General features: G+C 36.9%; 1 protein-coding gene across 2 annotated transcripts in view; it reads left to right on the plus strand.

The window, feature by feature from the left end:
• The window catches only part of Hbp1 (HMG-box transcription factor 1), a 33,256-nt gene that overhangs the window by 12,803 nt on the left and 6,235 nt on the right, over nt 1–14,218 (plus strand). For both annotated transcript variants that reach the window (XM_090332989.1, XM_090332990.1), the window contains exons 3-9: nt 357–585; nt 3,520–3,661; nt 4,128–4,239; nt 4,810–4,922; nt 7,289–7,445; nt 8,026–8,170; nt 11,893–12,210. In XM_090332989.1, the coding sequence (XP_090189115.1) occupies nt 357–585; nt 3,520–3,661; nt 4,128–4,239; nt 4,810–4,922; nt 7,289–7,445; nt 8,026–8,170; nt 11,893–12,210 (1,216 nt within the window). The remainder of the gene's footprint in view (nt 1–356; nt 586–3,519; nt 3,662–4,127; nt 4,240–4,809; nt 4,923–7,288; nt 7,446–8,025; nt 8,171–11,892; nt 12,211–14,218) is intronic.

The following is a 14,218-nucleotide window of genomic DNA, read 5'->3' on the forward strand; positions in this document are numbered from 1 at the left end:
GAGCCCTACCCTTGGGCCTGGGCTTTGTCCCTGAGCTCTTCAGCTCAAAGCCATGGCACTACCTCTGGCGCCATAGCTCTACTTCCCTTTTTCTAGTGGTTAATTGGAGATGAGAGTCTTGTGGTCTTTAGTGCCCAGCTCCTTAGAGCTCAGCCTCTTGATGTGAGCCACCGTATCTGGCTTTGGATGTCCTCTTTAAGTTACATATTGTTGAAGAAAACATAATTGGATTTAATATTGATTTTGTGATTTTCCTTTCATATACTAGGTAAATTTGAGGGCTTCTAGCTGCAGTTAGAATATTGTTCATTACTATACCATTTTATTTTTATAATTTTGAGTGTGGTTATTTGCAGATGACCTTCCTGAACTTCAGGCTGTTCAAAGTGATCCTGCCCAATCTGCTATATACCAGCTAAGTTCAGATGTTTCACATCAAGAATACCCAAGACCATCTTGGAACCAGAATACCTCAGACATATCGGAAAATGCTTACCGTGAAAATGAGGTGGACTGGCTCACAGAATTAGCAAATATTGCCACCAGTCCACAAAGTCCACTTATGCAGTGCTCATTTTATAACAGGTAGGAGTATTTTAAAACTGTCATACAAAAAACTGTTAATTGGTTGGGAGTGTGGCCTAGTGGTAGAGTGCTTGCCTAACATACAGGAAGCCCTGGGTTCAATTCCTCAGTACTATGTACACAGAAAAAGCTGGAAGTGGTGCTGTGGCTCAGGTAGTAGAGTGCTAGCCTTGAGAAAGCTTAAGGACAGAGCCCTGGCCCTGAGTTCAAAGCCCCAGACTGGTTAAAAGTAACCTGTTAATTAGTTTAAATGTTTCCAATTTTAAAATGTTATTAGCTATCTAATGAATTAACTGAAAACAAAGTCAGTAGAATTTAAGGACCTTATAATGGCATCATTCCATATTTAAGATTAAAATAAATTCTGTTAAGAAAAAGACTATTTGGGCGCTAGTGGCACATGCCTGTAATCCTAACTGCTGAGATCCGAGTATCATGGTTCAAAGTCAGTCAGGGGACGAAAGTCTGTAAGACTCATCTCCAATTAACCACCAGAAAACTGGAAGTGTCACTGTGGCACAAAAGCTCAGGGACAGTGCCCAGGTCCAGAATTCAAGCCCCAGGACCAGAAAAATATACTATAATTTTTAAAATAAATGTGTAAAAAATAGATGAAGAAATACATTTATTGCATATTACTACTTTATAAAAACCCATAGTTACAATAAACATTGTATTTAAACATTTTTGGTTTCTTTTGATCTAGGTTTGATATTTCTACAGTATAGGCAGCTTTATCTTTGTGCCAATTTTAAAATCTTGAAAACTTAAAAGTGGATCTTACTAAAGAACATGATTTCATACATATATAAATGATGGTTGAAAATTAGTTGTTGTACTGTGAAATTATGGAAGCTTTCAACTAATATTCCTAGAGAGAACGGAGTAAATAATGTTTCATTAAAAGAAGACTTGGGGGGCCGGGAGTTTGGCCTAGTGGTAGAGTGCTTGCCTAGCATGCACGAAGACCCGGGTTCAATTCCTTGGTACCACATACTTAGAAAAAGCCAGAAGTGGTGCTGACGCTCAAGTGGTAGAGCTCTAGCCTTGAGAAAAATCCAAGGACAGTCCTCAGGCCCTGAGCTCAACCCCAGGACTGGCAAAGAAAAAAAAAAAAAAAAAAGAAGACTTGGATTAAAAATATAGTCACTTGTAATACAAAACTTCCCAGATGTGTACTCTGTTGGTAGAAAATGATAGACCAGAGTGTACTAGGTAATGTAGGAATAACCATGAATCTTTATTTCCTATAATGCTTTGCCAAAGAGTAAACTTCTTAGGTATGAAATCCTAGCCTTATTAGTTATGCTGCTTTCCTTCTCATTAGTTATGCAGTTTTGATTAGCTCATATTCAGTTTAGTTAATTTCATTTTAATTCCATGTAAAATTTCAGGGCCTGAGCACTGTCCTTGGACTTTTCTCAAGGCTAGAGCTCTACTACTTTAGCCACAGTGCCACTTCCAGGTTTTTTCTATGTATGTGGTACCAAGGAATCAAACCCAGGTCTTCAAGCATTCTAGGCAGGCACTCTACCACTAGGCCAAACTCCCAACTAGAATTATTTACTTTTTAGTCCCACTTCCATTGCAGTTGTCAAAAAAACTAATTTTTTGTTTTACATTAAAAAATAACCTTGACTTATTAACCCCCTCCTTATTTCTGGTTAGATGATACTTTTTAGTTTTTATAAGGAAAGAGTCATTGGAAGTGAGTAAAGGCTTCAGAAGGAATTCAGTATAAGTAATTTAAACATGGTGGCATGCTCTATAAATTCAAAACTTGGAAGGCTGAGAATCTTGAGTTTAAGGCTTGCCAGGCTATACATTGAAATATTATCTCTACAAACAACACAGAAAATATGGGTATAAGGAGATATCTTCCTATGTATGTAATTTACTCTGTAGTATTTTTTGTGCTTCCCTTAGCATAAAAAGAGCCAAATTCTGCTGTCTTGCACATCTTATAATATCATCAGTGGCCTTTCATGCAACTTCCTATAGAATGTTAATCACTATTATTGTGCTTTGTTCAAAGCCATAACTCTAGTACAAAGGGGTTGAGAATGGGTAAAAATTATATTCTTGCATAGAAAGAGGGATGAGAGACTGACATTATTTGTATTTAGACATGCCTAGAATGGTGATTTTTATTTAGGTCATTATTTTTGTTTATTTGTTTGCTTATTTATTTGGTGTGAGGGTGCTGGGATCTAACCCAGGGACGTGTACAAGTTATAAAAATGCTCTACAACAGAGCTTGTATCCCCAGCCTACTGCATACATGTTAGGACATTGCATTGTGACTTACACTTTATTTTTGCTTTTATCTTTAGTTGTCCTGTTTGAGACAGATTTTTATCATGTAACTCAGCATGACTGTAAACGTGGAGTCATTCTGCTTCTGCTTCCTAAGTGCTAGATGTGAAGTTGTTACTTGTTTTAAGTGGCTATACATAAACACTTGATTCATACATCAGAGTAGAAGAAAAATGTATAGTGTGTTCTCCAGGGGGTATTACTTTTCATGAATGAAAGCACACATTTATATGTATTGAGATAAAAGCAAATAGGAACTAGGTATGGTCCATGTTTGTAATCTTAGAACTTGAGAAGCTAAGACAGGAGGAACTCAAGTTTTTAAGGTTAGCTTGAGCTACATGGTGAGATACTGTCCCCCAAAATGTAAATGGAATAAATGAATAATCATACCAATTAAAGCATGCTGTTAAATCTGATGTAAAGAGGGTTTAGGACAGGAAATTGAGTTTAGGAACAGCATATTTCAAATGAAACTTGGTTGTCTATATTATATTAAAGTTTTTCATCGCTATTTTATATGTAATAACACTTGTATTTGGACTATGGTATTCTTTTAATCACAAACATAGTTTACTGTAATGACCTCTGCTTCATGGCAAAATCTGCTTGTTTTAGATCATCTCCTGTACACATCATAGCTACTAGCAAAAGTTTACATTCCTATGCACGCCCTCCACCAGTGTCCTCCTCTTCAAAGAGTGAGCCAGCCTTCCCTCACCACCACTGGAAGGAAGAAACACCAGTAAGACATGAAAGGGTGAGTTTATTCATCAGGTCAAACCTTTATGAAGCTTATATAACAGTTGAAAAACATTTAGCTCTTTCTCTATGTAATAAATTCTTTTGAAGCACATGTAGAGGGACAGTGGTATGCTTTGTTTCATTATATATTATGTGAAAGCCTATGAGAAAGCATTGAAAGATCTATAAGGGCAGCAGCAGTTCCTCACACCTGTAATTCCAGCTACTTAGGAAGACTTTGAGATCTGGAGAATTGAGGGCAGAAAAAGGTCTTGAGATTCCATCTTTAGTTAACTGGCAAAATGCTAGAATGGGGGTATGGCATGGCTCAAGTGGTAGAGTCCCAGCTGTGAGCAAAGTACACCCTGCTTAAAGTGTGAGGTCCTGAGTACAAGCGCTGGTCTTGGCTAAATAAGTTAATAAGTCTAAAACAACAACAACAAAGAGTGGATAATCTTTTCTTTTCTTTTTTCCGTCTACAGGCAAATAGTGAATCAGAATCCGGCATTTTCTGCATGTCCTCCCTGTCAGATGATGATGATTTAGGGTGGTGTAATTCCTGGCCATCAACTATTTGGCACTGTTTTTTGAAAGGTAAAAAAAAAAAAACCCAAATAGCCAAAAGGCTTGAATATTTCCAAGCTTACTCTTCTAGTACACGAGTCACATGTCAAAATCTAATACGTTTTCTTTTTTTTCATATATTTTTTATTGTGATTAGTAGAAGGGTTACATTATATTCACCAGATAGAGAGCTCATTACTTCACATACATTGATACCCTTTCTCATGTCTTGGTCCCCATTTCCCTCCCACCACCCTGCCCTTCATCTTGTTTTCCCCCCTTCCCTATCTGATTTCAAATAACCAAATACGCATATATACAATATATCAGATAACAAGGTGAAATACTGTAACAATATGAGACAGCCAAGGGACAGCAAAAGAGATGAGAGATAACATAGAACATTAGGGACAACAATCACTCATTATATGGCTTTTGTTTCTATATCCTGGAGGTCCTTTCCTTTAGCATCATACTATATGGCCTTATGTATCTAGGTTCTGAGTCTTTCCATTTCCTTACAAAAGGGGCGATGTCATTCTTTCTGACTGCAGCATGGAATTCCATTGTGCTAATACATGTTTTCAAATTAAACTTCAGGCACACGACTGTGCTTTCATAAGGGAAGCAGTAAGGAATGGCAGGACGTTGAAGACTTTGCAAGAGCTGAAGGCTGTGATACTGAGGAAGATCTCCAAATGGGCACTCACAAGGTTAATTTAAAATTTAAGGTTTTTTTTCCCCCAAAACCCTTTAAAATGAAGCATAAAGTTTGTAAGCCTCCAGAGACATCCTCTGTTTGCTTTCACATTTAAATGAAATGTTAGGTTTTAGGTAGAAGTTTTGTGACCACTCATCATTGCTTAGTTTAATGGACAACAGTGGTGGCTTTAGGTTTACCTTTCTAGTTAAGTTTTTCTTAGATGGGATGTATAAAGAATATATTTCTTAGTACTTTTGTTTTTGGTGTGTTTTATACATGAGACGTTGGGGAAAACTAAACTGGCATTGTTCAAAACAAGTAGTAAATAAAGCTACACAATCCTGATTCTCAGTCCTTTGTCTGCTAGTTATCTGCCCACCATAACAAATATAAGACAAGGTTCTGCCCTCTTCTTTCTTCTGCCAGTGCCTGTCTATGGTAATGTGACCAGCAGCACCTCTGTTGATCTATAGACAACATTCTGGTGTTGGAATTCGGCTAAAACGCTCTTCCAGCATTTGTTTGTATAACTGGTCTTAGATTGTTCATCTCTCTGGACTCAGGCTTCTTGATGTGAAAAGTAGAAGTGGATTTTTTGGGGGGGGATGGTTGTGGGACTTAAACTCAGGGCCTTGAGCCAAGGTGCCACTTCTAATTTTCTAGTGGTTAAGAATCTTCTTGGACTTTTGTGCCTGGGCTGGCTTTGAACCTCAGTCCTCAGATCTCAGCCTCCTGAGTAGCTAGGATTACAGGTGTGAGCCACTGGTGCCCGGCTAAGAGTGGATTATTATTATTATTATTTTTTTAATTAAAGAATTTATTAACATGATTTTTACATCGTATTTCAAATGATGTGTTTAACAAACATATTCAAGAAGGGAATCTTTATATACAGTCACTGGCACTTAGATTTTAGAACATAAAATTAGGCTGAAGGTTTGTATGTCATAGATATATATTAATCTATGTAATAAAACATTATGTCTATAGAGTCATAAGTTTTTATGTCTACGTAGTTAGAGTGGATTATTTTTGTTTTGTTTTTGTTTTTGACAGTCCTGGGCTTGAGCTCAGGGCCTGAGCACTGTCCTTGGACTTTCTCAAGGCTAGAACTCTACCACTTGAGCCTCAGCACCATATATGTGGTACTGAGGAATTGAACCCGGGTCTTTGTGCATGCAAGGCAAGCACTCTACTACTAGGCCAAACTCCTGGCCCTAGAGTGGATTATTTTTAAAGTCTTATATACCTCTTAAGAATTAGAAGATTCTGTTAGTTGATTATTTACAAACATGTTGGTAACTTCAACTGCACTTTTTCAATTGTATATTAATTGTCATGTGAATAATAGTGTTTTTCAAATCCAGTGTAGTATAATCCAAATTGCACTGATCTTATTTCTCTTCTTGACTTACTTTCCCTCTATTCTTTTAAAATGATTTTTATTCTTAATGACTAGATTCCAAACAATAAAATTGTTTTTTATTGTATACCCTTTCCTCCTTTCATATTCAGTTGATACTATTTCCATAGAGATTTTCCAATATCCATTCTTTTCTCATTATTGATGTTATAGTTGGCTGTTGACATGTTTATTTTTCTATGAATTATAGGGTAATTAATATATTTTTCATGTTTCTATTTTCTGCCACCTGGCACATTGTATAATGAGTGCTATAATGGGAAGTTTTATAACTTCAAATAATTAAATATGAGAATTCCCTTTGCAGTAATTTTCATAAAATTGGAACAGATTTTCTTCTACTGGCTTCAGGGTTTCACGTTTGCTAGGCAAGTGCTCAGCCACTTTAGCCAAGCCCTCCATAGTTTTGTCTTTTAGTTTGTTCTTCAGATAATGTCTCATCCTTTTGCCTGAGTGAGGCTTGGATTATAGTCTTCCTGTGTCTGCCTCTTGAGTAGCTGGGATTACAGGCATACACCATCTGCCTAGCCCATGATTTACTGATCCGCTCAATGAAAGGTTTAAACACTTGGCCCATCTTTAAGATCGCTCTACTGTAACTAGACTGTCCTTTTTTTCATCTTTGTCCACTTTGTATTATGTAGCAAATATCAGAATTATATTTTTCTTGTCTTCTACATCCCAGTTCAAATGGAGCAGAAAGTCTTACTCTCTTTTGGAATATCATATTAAACACCAGCATTATTTATACCTGAGTAAAAGTACTTATTCTAATCTGCCTCATGTAGTATAGATACTTAATATATATGTCCTTCTTGATTGCTAGATCATTATTCTTTATACCAAGGATCCTGTCTTGGTTATTTTTGCCTTTTCCACAGTCTTACAATGAGAACTTGACTGCTTGTTGAATTGAACAGTTCCAATTCATGATTCTGTGCATATATTTTCAGGGATATGGTTCTGATGGTCTAAAGTTGTTATCACATGAAGAGAGTATATCATTTGGTGAATCTGTACTGAAGTTGACTTTTGACCCTGGTACAGTAGAAGATGGCTTACTTACCGTAGAGTGTAAGCTGGACCACCCTTTCTATGTTAAAAATAAAGGTAGGGCTTCAATTGAATTCATAGTAACTTTTTGTGTTTTGTGGCTTTGGTGACTAAGAAGTTTGAACGGAAAATTTATTTTGAACCAAATACAACTGCTATAAGAAATGCTTCTAGTAATTCTCATATCATTGCTAGAAGTCTTACTATGAGTTAGAGACAATTCAGAGTTATGTATATGCTTTTAGTTATAGTGATATAGTTTGAGGAGTAGACTATTCAGGTAATCACAATTTGGTTTATAATTGCCAAATACGCTTATATAAACTTGAATCACCCTTAAGAACAGTAGCACCATATTAAGCATATTTTACTAATTTAGAGATTATTCCATGACCAGTATATCATTTACTACTATGTTGTAGCTTAATAGAAGTTCTGATTATGATAGAACTGTAAAAGATAATGAAATTGTGAATTGAAGTACTCATGTAGGGCTTTCACATGGTTCTTACTCTGTTGTAAAGAAAATCTCTGTATTAGAAAAATCTTTTGACTTCAAAGACTAACTCTTGCGTCTTTTTTCTTAGAGTGCTTTCTGTTAACTATTATTCTTGATGCCATTACTGTTTAATTTTAGGTTGGTCATCATTTTACCCAAGTTTGACTGTGGTACAGCATGGCATTCCATGTTGTGAGATCCATGTTGGTGATATATGTCTACCTCCTGGACACCCTGATGCCATTAATTTTGATGATTCAGGTGTATTTGATACATTTAAAAGGTAATGCTGAATTCTTTTATTTTTTTCTACTAAAAGTTCTTAAATTCATTATTGGTTAGTAGGCAAACAATTAGGAAATTAGAACTTTTAAAAAGGATTGAGAAGTATGAGAAAAGTATAATTTAGAGAAAAGTATATTGTATGAATTTTATAGAGTAGTCATAGAGAAAAGGTTAAATTATCATGTTGCTACCAAGCTAAATTTTTTACCTAATTTTTTTCTTTTTGTTTTGGTCGGTTGTGGGGCTTGAACTCTGAGCTTGGGTGCTGTCCCTGAGCTCCTCAGTTCAAGGGTAGTGCTCTACACCTTGAGCCACAGCGCCACTTCCATTTTGCTGGTTGTTAATTGGAGATAAGAATTTCATGGACTTTTGTGCCCGGGCTGGCATTGAACCATGATCCTCAGATTCCTGCCCCCTGAGTAGCTAGGATTATAGATGTGAGCCACCAGTGCCCAGCTTCATGGAGGAAAAGAAACTTAGGTAATTTTTAGCTTGGTCAGAGTCAGAAATTGAGAATAAATTAAAGTTCTGTTGTTCTAGAAAAGATGTTCCCAGGGGAGCATGATTTGAAAAAGTCCATTCTGAGACATTGAGAATTGAGGCCAACCTTTATGTCTAAAGTAGACACTGAACATCTTGTAAAGAGTATGATTTGTCTACTCAAGCAATATGATAATTTAACATGGAGTATCTGTTGAATTAATTATCCTATTAGGTTATATCCTTATTTCAGGGGGGCAACAGAAACATACACCGACATTGTTTCAAGGACTCTACTAACCTAGACTACTTGCACATTAACCATAGATAACGTATTCAGTGCTAATAGGTCCTAGCCTCTTCCTCAATTAATTAATGAATTTATTTATTTATTGCCAGTCCTGAGGACTGAACTCGTGACCTAAGCACTGTCCTTGGTAGGCTAGAGCTCTACCACTTGAGCCACAGCACCACTTTGGGCTTTTCTATGTATGTGGTACTGAGGAATGGAACCCAGCTCTTTCTGCATGCTAGACAAGCACTCTACCACTAGGCAAAACTCCTGACCTTGTTCAATTATTTCATATTTTTTTGACTCAGCTAAAATTTTGTATTTCAGGACTGTGGATCATGCTGATTGAGACAGTGTAGCATAGCTCCTTAAAAAAAAATAAACCTGCAAATAAGAGGATAGTATTGAACAAAGGATGAAATGAGTTAATACATGTGATTTAGTTAATAGACACTGTTATTGTGGAGTTTGTAACAGTAATGATTAGTCAGTAGAGGTAGAAGAGGATATTCTAATGGGGAAGGGATGGAATATACAAAACTAGAGGTGTGAAACAAGGCACTTTGAGGAACTAGAAGTGGTTCAGTGATGACCAAAATACGTGATTACTCGAGGAAGTGCTGCTAAAAATTAGGCTATTTAAAACAGCTTTGTCATTTGTCAATGCTGTAGTTGTTTCCTGAGTTCTATGATTAAATACTTCAAACTGATTTAAATTATATCCATAATGGAAATAGATGATAAATCGATTTGTGCCACTAGGTGGTAGAGTTTTCAAATTTTAATTAGCTTTATGTCTGTAATGAAAGTAGTCCTTTTAGGTTGAAATGAATTACTTTGCAGTAGATTCATACCAGGTTACGGCCTTGCTTTCTTTCTAAACTTTATATGGGAAGAGCTTAAAATACTTTACCAAACAAACAAAAAACAAAGAACCAATTCCCAGTTGGAAGTGTGGCTCAGGTGGTACAGCATCATATCATCCAGGGAGTAAAAACTTGGATACTTAAGTTTGGGTACTATTCTTAAACAAAAGAAAAAAATACAAAAGTTACAGTCCTGGGGGAAAATGACAATGCTGATTTCTGAACATGTATTATATGATACATTATAGTTAAAAGGATACTATGTGGCTGAAAATGGAAAGTCATTTTTGTCTTTCATAATACATAGCATGGAGTTGCTATGTTAATTTAAGGTTTTCTGTTTTTAGAATATTTTATAATCTCATGTGCTTTAACCTTTAGACATGTTTTTCCTATCAATAGTATTAACCTATTTTGAAGTAGTGCTAGAATTTGTGTTCCAGGTAAGTAGCAGCTGATAGTGATTTACCAAACTAAAAGCTAGGGCTGGAAGTTTGGCTTAGTGGTAGAGTACTTACCATATACATAGAAAAACGCCGGAAGTGGTGCTGTGGCTCAAATGGTAGAGCTCTGGCCCTGAGAAAGCCCAAGGACAGTGCTCAGGCCCTGAGTTCAAGGCCCAGGACTGGCGGAAAAAAAAAAAAAGCTAGCTAGATTTTTCTGCTAGGTAGAGTCAAAAAATGTGAACACAGTTGGAACAAAAGAAAATTCTTATGACTGGTTTGTCTTTAGGTTGTAGTCAACATTAGCTCTTAATTTCCAGCTAGTATTTCAATTAATATGGTTATTTGTCAGTGAGGCTTTGAATCTTAATAGTGTAGGCTTGAGTGAATAGTACTTTTCTTATCCCAGGCCATTTCTTTATATTAAAAGACTAATGATATCCCTCAAGCAGGCTTGTCGAGGTAAAGAGAATATGAATAACCTATATCCATACCCGTGTAAACTGAACTTCAAATATAGGATGTTGTCTTTTGTGATGAACTTTTATTATGAACATTGCTGTATAATATGTATGTAGCTTTTGGGGAAACCTAGACATACAGGACTCTTAGTACAACTGTCTAAGTTTTTTAGCCAAATCTATCTTTTGATTGCCTTTTCTGTGTTTTTTAGTGTTTAGTCTTTAGACCTTGTAATTGCCCTGCAAGTCCATTTTTATTTTCTAGATTTAGAACCAAGAATTCAGGTTGCCAAATATGGCAAAAAGTGAGCCATGCCCTGGTGGCTCATGCCTGTAGTCATATCTACTCAGAAGGCTGAGATCTGAGATCAGTGGTTATGAGACAACACAGGAAGAAAAGTGCACGAGACTCTTTTATTTCCAATTAACTGCCACAAAAAGAAAAAAGAACAACTAACTGGAAATGGAGTTGTGACTCAAGTAATAGAATGCTGTCCTGAGCAAAAGAGCTCAGGACAGTGTCCAGGCCCTGAGTTCAAGCCACAAGATTGGCACTCCTCCCTACCCCAGCTGGTGTGGGATCTAGAGGAGTTATTTGTCAAGGGTAAACTATGTTGATGAAACATCCCTTTTACTGGGCTGCAAAAGTTTATAGCATATTGGTAACACAACGTATTGGAAGATACACTGAAATTTCGAATTAGATGTTAAGGATTTCCTTTTAAAATCCTTTTTTTTTTTTTTTTTTTTTTTTGCCAGTCCTGGGCTTAAGCTCAGAGCCAGAGGATTGTCCTTGGATTCTTCTCAAGACTAGAACTCTACCACGTGAGCCTCAGTACCACCTCTGGCTTTTTCTAAGTATGTGGTATCAAGGAATTGAACCTGGGCCTTTTTTAAAAAAAAAAAAAAAAAAAGAAAGAAAGAAAAGAAATTGTGGGGCCAGGAGTTTGGCCTAGTGGTAGAGTGCTTGCCTATCATGCACAAAGACCCGGGTTTGATTCCTCAGTACCACATACATAGAAAAAAGCAGGCTCAGGCTCAAGTGGTAGAGCTCTGGCCTTGAGAAAGTCCAAGGACATTGTTCAGGCCCTGAGCTCAAGCCCAGGACTGGCAAAAAAAAAAAAAAATTGTAGTTCAACTTTAAAACCATGCTAATATATTTTTTTTTAATATTCTAGCTATGACTTCACACCTATGGATTCTTCTGCAGTTTATGTGTTAAGTAGTATGGCTCGTCAGCGTCGTGCATCTTTGTCTTGTGGAGGATCTAGTGGTCAAGACTTTTCAGGATCTGGATTCAGTAAAAACTGTGGCTCACCTGGATCATCACAGCTCTCTTCCAATTCTTTGTATGCTAAAGCTGTCAAAAACCACAGCTCAGGGACTGTGAGTGCCACTTCTCCTAATAAGTGCAAGAGACCAATGAATGCCTTCATGCTTTTTGCCAAAAAATACAGAGTTGAATATACTCAGATGTATCCAGGGAAAGATAACAGGTAAACATGGTCATAATTGTGATTATAATTACTTAACAGTTCAGTACATAGAAACTGAGACCAGTAAACATAGTAACTCATTAAATTCCTTCTTTAAAGTTTAAGTGAACATTTAGTATCATATGTAGTAATTATCTTATATAAATAGGTTATGGTTGTGGCAAGGGAATGTTCCTTGAAATGACAAAATAATTTCCCTATTAGAGGACACAGCGATGGCCATTGACAGTTTCTTACATTGTCTCAATAGTTTTTCCAAACCCTTTTTCTTATTGTTTTCCTGAAGTAATTGTACAAGTTTTAATTTCACATGTCATTTTATGTGTGCAGTGCATCTTGATCAAAGTAATCTCTTCCATTATTCTCCCCATCTATCCTATCCTCACCATCTCCTAAAATTTCCTAGTTGTTTTCATGTGTATACATTGAGTATTTGTCTCTCCCTGTTCATTTGTCTGCCCTTTCCTTTTTTTTTTTTTTTTTTTTTGCCAGTCCTGGGCTTGAGCTCAGGGCCTGAGCACTGTCCTTGGACTTTCTCAAGGCTAGAGCTCTACCACTTGAGCCTCAGCACCACTTCCGGCTTTTTTCTATGTATATGGTGCCGAGGAATCGAACCCGGGTCTTCATGCATGCTAGGCAAGCACTTCAACCACTAGGCCAAACTCTCGGCCCTGCCCTTACCTTTTTTATCTTTTTGGTTGGCTGTGGAGCTCTTCAGCTCAAGGCTACTACTCTACCATGGTGAGCCACAGTGCCACTTCCTGCCCCTTTCCTTTTAGTTTTTGCCTACCTCAGTCAAAATTCATTTCAGCTTCCTCATCTTCATGTTGTTAAATTGCTGATAACTATTCATAAGAGTTATCTTGGAATATTGGCCCTTTGTGTTTAGGTTTAACTTCAATATGTGTTAGAAAATATACATGCTTTGTCTCTCTTGACTCTAGCTTTACTCAATTTGAATTTTTCCAGGTTCATCTATTTCCCGAAAATGGTGTGTGTGTGTGTGTCTGTGTCTCTGTGTCTGTGTTCTAGGGCTGGGATTCAGTGCCTGGGCAGAGGCCTTGGGTTTTTGTATTCAAGGCTAGCATTCTTACCAGTTGAGCCATGGCTCCACTTCCATTGTTTTTCTGGATAATTGGAGATACAGTTCATAGTCCCTTGCCACGACCATAACCTATTTATATAAGATAGACTTGGCATTGACTAGTTGACTTCAAACTGTGTTCTTCAGCCTCCCAAATAGTTGGGGTTAGAGATATGAGCCAGTAGCACATTATTATTTTTATTAATAGGTAAATAAAATTTCATCATATGAATATACACCCCATATTTTCTTGATTCATTTATTGGTTGGAAGGCTCTGGACTGTTACGAATAATGCTGCAGTAAACATGGATGTGTAGATGCCAAGAATGGTATAGCTGGATCACAGGGTAGTTCTATTTCTACTTTTTTTTCCTTCTTGTTCTTGGGTTTAAACTCAGGACCCAGACGCTCTCGCTGTACCTCTTTTTGCTTTCTGTGCTCCTTAGTGCTCTACTGCTTAAACCACAGCACTATTTCCATCTTTTTTTCTGAGTAGTTTATTGGAGATAGGAGTCTCATGAACCTTTCTAGGCTGGCATAGGACTGTGATCCTCAGATCTCAGCCTCCTCAGTATCTAGGATTACAGGCATGAGCTACGAGTGCCTAGCTTATTGTTAGTTTTTTTGAGGAATCAACATAATGCCTTCCATAATGGTTGCAATAATTTATATTCCTACCAACAGTGGATTAGGGCTGAATCATCACCAGTATTGATGATGGCCATTCTGACTGAGATGGAATTTCCATGCTGTTTTGATTTATGTTTCCTTTCTGAATGTTGAACATTTCTTCATGTATTAATTGATCATATATATTTGTACTTCTGTAGCTCCTTTGTCCATTTATAATGGAGTTAGTGATTATTCAGGGGGTTAGTGTTTCTAGCTCCTTACGTGTTCTGCTTATTAGATTATTGTCAGA

This window comes from Megascapheus bottae, chromosome 5, assembly GCF_031878675.1.
Source record: "Megascapheus bottae isolate mThoBot1 chromosome 5, mThoBot2.hap1, whole genome shotgun sequence".
Taxonomy (NCBI): domain Eukaryota; kingdom Metazoa; phylum Chordata; class Mammalia; order Rodentia; family Geomyidae; genus Megascapheus; species Megascapheus bottae.